General features: G+C 41.2%; 1 protein-coding gene across 1 annotated transcript in view; it reads right to left on the reverse strand.

The window, feature by feature from the left end:
* GPLD1 (glycosylphosphatidylinositol specific phospholipase D1) overlaps positions 1 to 4,459 on the reverse strand; it is a 66,583-nt gene extending 62,124 nt beyond the window's left edge. The window contains exons 1-3 of the mRNA XM_015414726.1: positions 4,340 to 4,459; positions 2,661 to 2,716; positions 722 to 800 (exon numbers count right to left, since the gene is read on the reverse strand). Of these exons, the coding sequence (XP_015270212.1) occupies positions 722 to 800; positions 2,661 to 2,716; positions 4,340 to 4,436 (232 nt within the window). The 5' untranslated portion in view covers positions 4,437 to 4,459. The remainder of the gene's footprint in view (positions 1 to 721; positions 801 to 2,660; positions 2,717 to 4,339) is intronic.
* Positions 4,460 to 8,656: the final 4,197 nt, after the last annotated feature.

Below are 8,656 nucleotides of genomic sequence, written 5' to 3' on the forward strand. Positions count from 1 at the left end.
CAACCACAGGTGGGCAACAACAGTATGAAACACTGGCTTGAATAAACAGGGTCACGCCCCAGAAAACAGCCAAATGACTACATTTTGGACCAGCTGAAGATTCCTACAACTTTTCACAGCAGTGTACAATCTGGAAGTTATGAGATTATGTGTTAGCAGATCAAACTAAACCAGGTCAGATCTGTTCATGAAAACATTACAATTTTACCAGTGCAAAGCATGAATCTATTTTTTTAAAGTGTGAATGAGTCCTTAACAATATCTTCAAAGTACTTAGATATTTATAACCCCAATATGTTAAATTACTTGTGTTGCAACTGCTTTATTTCCATTCAAATGTGGAGCTAAAATTGATTTAACTCCACTAATTCTCCAATTCCCTAGCTAGGATCAGATCAGTAATCCATCTGACAAAAGTGGCTTTCTTTTCCAGTACTTCAACAAAAACAGTTTGCAAACTAAGCTGCCAGGTTTTTATGATGGACACAGATTGGTTCCAGTCTTCAGCATGGTTGTCATCTTCCTAGCTGATTCTTCCTCAAATAGCTTTTCTGGACAGTCACTCCATCAACAACAGTAGGTTCTATCCAGACCCTCCAAGGACACAATTATGGTCCAACAAAGGGAGCCTCTAACCAATCAGCATGAATGCTGTAAGACTCAGGCTGCTTGTCAGAAGTGTTTTTTCAAACATTTTTATAACATTTCTTCCATTTCTTACCATTTTTGCAGATACCAGAGTAAAAGGCATCAGGATAAACACTCCCAGCCTGATAAGCATCCGGGTGGGTTAGCAGCAACTGGAGAGAAGGACGAAGAATCAGATCAAAAAAGGAAATTATTATTAGGTTATTACCAATATCTCACATATATACAAGGACACTGCTTAAAATTCACATGAATTCAAAGTCAAACCCACTCAAGAATACTGTCTGGTAAACTTCCAACAGCACAAGTGGTCTGTCCCTAGCACCTTATGAACTGAGGTATAGTGTCTCTGAATATGGAGGTCCAATTTCAGGTATAAACATGCAGATAGCCCTATCATGCAAGAATTTGTCTAAGCCATATAAAGCAAAGGTAAAGGTTCCCTTGCTCGAAAGCCAGTTGAATCCGACTCTAGGGTTGCAGTGCTCATCTCCGTTTCAAAGCCGAAGAGCCAGAACTGTCCAAAGACATTTCCGTGGTCATGTGGCCGGCAGGACTAAACACCAAGGCGCACAGAACGCTGTTACCTTCCCACCAAAGTGGTACCTATTTATCTACTTGCAATTTCTTGCTTTCGAACTGTTAGGTTGGCCATATAATCCATATTAAAACCACCTATGTACTCTGCCAATGGATTCTGGATGTTAATTATGTGGTATATTTTTAGCAAGCATGGAATCAACAGCCTACTGGAACATTGAACCATTTTGTCCTGACTGCAGGCACACAGAGACAGTTTCTAGGCATCGGAGTTTGTAAAGCAATTCCAGGGCCAGGCATCAAAATACAGTTCTAAGGGTAGGCAACACTCACAGCTTCAAGCCCAAAGGGAAATCCAAGAACAAGAATACAAGGATCAGAGAAAAATAAGTCAATCCAGAGTACAGGCAGCCAGGTCAGTAGCTAACAGACAAGTTGCTTCCACACAGCCACTCCCTTCTCTGCTGCTTTTAAGCATCACATTGCTCAGCAGCCTGCACCTGCTAGCTGCCTCAGCCCTGCTCCTGCAAGCATTAATTCTCACTGTTGGTGTGCTGCTAGTCTTGAAGGTCTCTCCTCATCTTCCTCCTATGGATTTTCCAAGGCTCTGGTGGGGGGGGAGGGTGAACTGACCGGCAGCTAACTCTCTGTTGTCAGTTCAGGGATGAAGGGCCAGTGCACTGGTTCCTGGCTGAAGATCTATGTCTGCCCCCTCAAAGACTGCCTCCTCCTCCTGTAGTGCCTCTCCCTCTGGCTGTGGGTTGGGGTCAGGTCTACTGGCTGCCTCTTCCTCAGAGGAGTCTTCAGCGTCTCTTTGCTCTGCTGGGCTTGGCTGGTCCACGACACATTTCTATTTTCTAGAACTTACATGATTATAGACATATGCTTCAATATGCTAAATTCACATTATAACAAAAACAGCTGCCTTTGAACCTTAGCAGAAAATCAAATGTTGATAGTTCAAGCATCAACTTTGGCTATGAAAGACAGGGATGAAATTTCTTTCAAGTAATCTCATTTAGCATGTACCAACTCATTACACACAATTTTCATTCTGAACAGCCAATACCCAACAATCTCTACCAACAGCTAAAGGCAGAAGTTGACCACAAGGATTCACTGTTCATAATGGTGATAATTTAGAGAATTCAACAGTTTCTATTCTAATAGTATTCTACAGTGATAGCAAACAATTTGTTTCAATTGCTCTATATAATAAAACTGTTATACACTGTAGGTTATGGTATCTAGATACAACAGGTTTAACTGCATCAATTGCCCCAAATAACTATATTAAATGTAAACACGAACAAATTTAATTTAGTAGGAAATTTTAATAAATCTCATATTCCCATATATGACACACAGACTGAACAACCATAAATTCAAGCAGCTCAAAGCCTAAACAAAGCATAAAACAACAGAAAAGGAAATAACCTGTGTATTAGTACATTACCAGATTAGTCTCCTACCTTCTTGTAGTCAACATTTCCTTTTTGTGAGCTGAAAAATTCCAGAGCTCTGTGAGCTAGAAAAGTAACATCACAATTAATTAAATTATTCTCTCTATAAACTTAGAGATGCATAAATTCACTAGGGTGAGGATACATAATTGGTATCAAATAAAAAGAGTTTGCTAGAGTGATCCCCAAAACTATCGCTTCAACTATCCTGTCATCATGGGAATAGGTTCTCTCATACAAAGTGATATATGTCAGATAGAGAGGACCCAATAAGACCGTATTTTCAATACACATATAATTTTTAATTCAACCTTTGATGATGCTGACTATTTAACACAGATCTCCTGTCTCTATTGCAAACTATATGTGACATAGGAGTTCCAAATGTGGCCCTAAAAAGAAGCCAAGTGTGCGTGAGACAGATATGGATCAGGAGGACTATGATAATGGGAAAGAGGGGTAACTCTTCCATCTATGCTGCTTTCTCTCCCAGGCTGCATTTAACCTTGGTAGGAAATTGGGGAGGAGGCAGCAGTTTTGATCAACATACAAACAGCTGCTCCTTTTTGTAGCTAAATTACAAAGTTTTCAAAACAATATGGAAAAGATTCGTACCTGGCCTTCTGCATTTACAAGAATCACCCAGATCCAATACAGATATTGTATTTAATCTTTACGATATAAAATATCAGAGATACTGAATCTTCTAAATCTTTCTTCAAGATTCAAATAAATTGTGATTTTTGGGATGTGGCACTTCAACCAATTCCAGGCTTCATTAGGAATAATTCCCTTTCCTACTTATCCTGGTAAGAAGAATTATGTGTAATATAGTGTCAAAAATTGTAATATTTACTCACTAGTCCTTTACAAGTATTATTAGAAATCCCTCGAACTACATCAACAGAGATCTAATATTATTTTGCCAAGATTTTGACATTTGTGCAAAAATAGAGTATTTTTATTTATGAATTTATCTGAAGAGCATGCTAATCCTGAGCACTGATATCCTACCAGGAATGATTTACATTAATTCATCTTGTAAGATTTATTTTTTCTTAAGTCAGTGCTGAAATATTACATGTAAGCTATGCAAATTTCTCCAGTACCACCATGAAATAAACAGCAAGAAACACATATCCGTCTCTTGCCTCCTAGCCACATAATGAGTAGCTGAAGCTTAATTACGAAACCCACTGCAATGGAAAATCTACTATTATGTAACCTATACAGTGGCCAAAGAAATACACAAACAATTCTTCCGTCCCCCCCTCCACCAAATAATATTTGATTTTTTAAAAAAATGTTAGGCAGTTGAGTGACATACTGTTTATCATTTGCAAAAATAGGTCTGCATATTGCGCTTTCATATAAAAATAAATCTTAAATGCTGAAATATCACACAAATGTTAAGATATTAATGACTGAGCATATGAGCCAACACTATTATCTGTTCATAAGAGATGTTAATCTTACAGTATACTCTTTTCATGTTTTATTTTTAGCCATCTCCAGATAGCGTTTCAAGTAGCTTAGAGTATCATAGAAAATTCTCCATGTTCTTTAGTAAGTAGCTGCACATTTGTATCACTAAACAAACTTTTACCTCTCAGCCAAGATTGCCACAGAATAAAGCCAATATTTTAATGTATTACTCACATGCTCATGCCTTCACTTTTATATCTTACCTATTTCAAGATGTGTTGATAAGCCACATGACATAGCTCTTTGGCAAAAAGTGCAAAGAAGAGCCAACAGAACAGACCAAATTTTCGAAGCCACCATGTTGTTGACAGTCTGGTCTATAAAACATGGTTTTGCAAAGACTTTCATTTAGAGGATTGCGACCTTTGAAATACAGGCTACAGTGCATTTCTTAATCAAATACGTCACTGGCAGATGTTTAAAGCTCTCAGTATTTCAAATGACAGTTTACCAGTTCTTTCATTTACTATCTTCTTCTTCGTTTACAACCAAAAATCAGGACAAAAGAAAACGAATGTCATTTTCTCTGTATTCCATTGAAATCTGTGAAATTATGCCTAAAAAAGAAAAATAATCTGTTATCATATGTTGCTTGGCAATTCCTTCCTTCTCTCTCTCTCTCAGCATATTTGCTCATCTGGTTCATTATTCCAGTCTTATCACCAAAAAGCAAACTGCACATCAGCACGTACTACACATCAGTTCATTTTCTACAAAAAGTACAGTATTTAACCCAATGCAAGACTAGGTTTTTTTTCCAGGTATGCCATTAAAAAGAGGGGGTCCTCACATTTGCATCCAAGTTATAGTTATGTCCAGTTAAAAAGATGTTGGTGTATCATTTGGAGAGGGCACAGGTCATCTTACATTCAGGGTCACGTTCCTTTCAAGTAAGTATGGTATCATACACAGCGCTTTTTTTGTGATGGTAATCACCAGGCACCTTTCTTGAGGCTCCCAGGTCCTGATTCTTGTGCACCTGTCTATCCCACTCAGCCAGAGAAAGAGAGAGTGTACCCTCAGTAACAGCTTAGTGGGGATCTGCAGAGGAAGGACAGAATTGGTGGAAATCAGCAGAAGCTTATATATCAGTAACTAGCAGTAAAGCCCGTTGTGGAAATAAATACAACGAGATCTAGAAAGCGGCTCTGGGGGAGTGCTCTGGCATTGGGCAAACAGTGTCATTTTGCTGTGGTGACCTCAGCAGGGTACAATGGCAGAGTCCACTGTTTTCTCCAGAGGAACTGATCTCTGCTCCCTGAAGAGCAGTTGTAATTTTGAGTGATCTGTAGCCCTCACCTGGAAATTGGCAACAATTGTTACCCAGGACGAAATGGCTGGTTTGGAGGGTGGAGTCTATGGCATTCTACCTGTCTGATGTCCCACCCCTCCGCAAACCCCACCCTCTCCAGGCTCCACCCCTCAAATCCCCAGGAATTTGCCAGCCTGGAGTTGGCAACCCCATCTCCTTCGCAGGTAACCATCAACCTACCATTACCTGCCCCTTTGACTTCAGCTGACTTCCGCCCTCCCTTCTGCAGAGCAATTGTAATTTTGAGTGGTCTCCAGCCCTCACCTGGAGATTGGCAACAATGGTTCCCCATGAGGGACTGAGTGGTTTGGAGGGTGGAGTCTATGGCATTGTACCTGTCTGAGGTCCCACCCCTCCTCAAACCTCACCCTCTTCAGGCTCCATCCCTCAAATCTCCAGGAATTTCCCATCGGGAGTTGGCAACCCTATCAGGATTGGCCCCAATATGTTTTCTCCCAAAGGCCAAAGTAGGTGACTGGACCAAACTAAGTTGCCTACCATCAGGCACTGAGGGGAAAGTAGGGTTGCCAGCTATAAGGAGGGAAATACCTGGAGTTTTGGGGGGTGGATTCTGTAGAGGGCAGCCTTGGGGGGGGGGGCGGAAGGACTCAGCAGGTATAATGTCATAGGGTCTACCCTCCAAAGCAGCCATTTTCTCCAGGGGAAACTGATCTCTGTCATCTGGAAATCAATTGTAGCAGTGGGAGATCTCCAGGTCCCACCTGGAGATTGGCAACCCTAGGGGAAAGTCAGCTGCACAGCAGGAGGTTGAAGAGAATGGTTTGATGGGAATGCAGTGAAGTCCAATCAGCTTCCATATGCAAAAGACCTTGAAGGTTCCATATGCAACTGACATTCCAACTGCCTTGCGGGGAGGGGGGTGAGTTTGAGGTGTGGAATGCAGTGAAGTCCAATCAGCTTCCATATGCAAAAGACCTTGAAGGTTCCATATGCAACTGACATTCCAACTGCCTTGCGGGGAGGGGGGTGAGTTTGAGGTGTGGAATGCAGTGAAGTCCAATCAGCTTCCATATGCAAAAGACCTTGAAGGTTCCATATGCAACTGACATTCCAACTGCCTTGCGGGGAGGGGGGTGAGTTTGAGGTGTGGAATGCAGTGAAGTCCAATCAGCTTCCATATGCAAAAGACCTTGAAGGTTCCATATGCAACTGACATTCCAACTGCCTTGCGGGGAGGGGGGTGAGTTTGAGGTGTGGAATGCAGTGAAGTCCAATCAGCTTCCATATGCAAAAGACCTTGAAGGTTCCATATGCAACTGACATTCCAACTGCCTTGCGGGGAGGGGGGTGAGTTTGAGGTGTGGAATGCAGTGAAGTCCAATCAGCTTCCATATGCAAAAGACCTTGAAGGTTCCATATGCAACTGACATTCCAACTGCCTTGCGGGGAGGGGGGTGAGTTTGAGGTGTGGAATGCAGTGAAGTCCAATCAGCTTCCATATGCAAAAGACCTTGAAATGCTGGGCGGGACTGCACAAAGCAGCCAGTCAACCCAGCCAGCGTCTTCTGAGTGGCAGTTCTTCCGGCCTAACACTAAAGGCGGGCATTTTAGAATGTTCATATAGAATGTTCTTACTCAATTATATATAAGGAGAGATGGTCTCCCCCCTTTTATAAATAAAGCTCTAATCTAATTCATTAAACTTTTAAATTATGCAAATAATGCAGTGGAATTATTCACTGTAAACATGCTTTTCACAGACATGAGGGGGTTGCAAGATAGTCTATGCAAGGCTTGACTCATAAATAAAGACTTAACCTTGATTTCAATGGGAATGAATACAACACCATGTTATTGAATCTGCAACTCCTCGTAAGATGCCTTCTTCAAAAATGAGAGTCTGAGCCACTGATATCAATAGATGTTTTGCTATAGACTTCAGTGGCATATCATGCATCCTAAAACGCAGCCTGTTTAGGACAGGTGGGGCAACTGCTCAGCGTCCAGAGCTATCTGAGGAGCCACCTGTCCACCATAAGAACAAAATTAAGCCAGCAAAACAAAGCAGTAAAGAGTCTGGAGTTTGTTCAAAGTAAAGGCTTTCAGACAGCTGCCTAGTGCAACACTACTTTCAGACCTTGTGTGATCTTAAGCAGTAGTACAGAAACACTTGTTCTAGTTTACTACTGACATCTGTCACTATTTTGTGTCCTGTAGCAATCCTGCTTATCTGTGGAGTCTAAAGCATGTTCAGTGTTACAGTGTAAAGGTAAAGGTTCCCTTGCTCAAAAGCCAGTCAAATTCGACTCTAGGGTTGCGGTGCTCATCTCCGTTTCAAATCCGAAAAGCCAGCGCTGTCCGACGACATTGCTGTGGTTATGTGACCGGCATGACTAAACACCAAGGTGCACAGAACGCTGTTACCTTCCCACTGAAGTGGTACCTATTTATCTACTTGCAATTTCTTGCTTTCGAACTGCTAGGTTGGCAGGAGCTGGAACTAGAGACGGGAGCTCACTCCGTCATGCGGCACACTTGGGTCTCGAACTGCTGAACTACCGACCTTCCACAGCCTGCAGTTCAGCGTCTTAACCACTTGAGCCACCGTGTATGGAAGTATTATTTATGATTTGCATAGGATTGCAAATGAGGGTTACTCAGAATCCTATTCAGGTCTATTTCATAGGACTTACTCCCAGAGAAGTGTTTAGGATTGTACTGTTGGACATTTTTGGATGAAAAGACAGGATACAGATCCATTAAATAGATTCACACATACACGAGACATACAGACATGTGCCAAACATTACAAAAACCAATGCTGCATATTTACTATGTGCTCTTTTAGATGTTCGCTACCCAGAATGACAGGTCAAAAAATTTTAAAGGTACATTTCACTACTGGTGACTGAAGTAAGGAATATCCTTTGGATGTTTTGGAATATGAGGCAACACTTTAAAACACAGGAAAAACTAGCAATATGACATGGAACATAACACATCCCTAAAATTCAAGAAAAAGCATCATCAAGAAAATATGTTGAATTGGATATAAATGAATCAGCTGCAAATTTCTATTTAACTATAAACTTCACTAGATACCCTTGGGCATATCATTTAAGGTACAGCTCCTCAAGGGTTATCTATGGACTATATCAAATATAATTAAGAGTACTATGAGTAGTTGCCAACTGCCTTTGTTTTATCAAGATGTTCTACTAAGGATCAACTATACACAGCCTTCACA

This window comes from Gekko japonicus, unplaced genomic scaffold (assembly GCF_001447785.1).
Source record: "Gekko japonicus isolate JY-2015 unplaced genomic scaffold, Gekko_japonicus_V1.1 scaffold1433, whole genome shotgun sequence".
Classification (NCBI taxonomy): Eukaryota; Metazoa; Chordata; class Lepidosauria; order Squamata; family Gekkonidae; genus Gekko; species Gekko japonicus.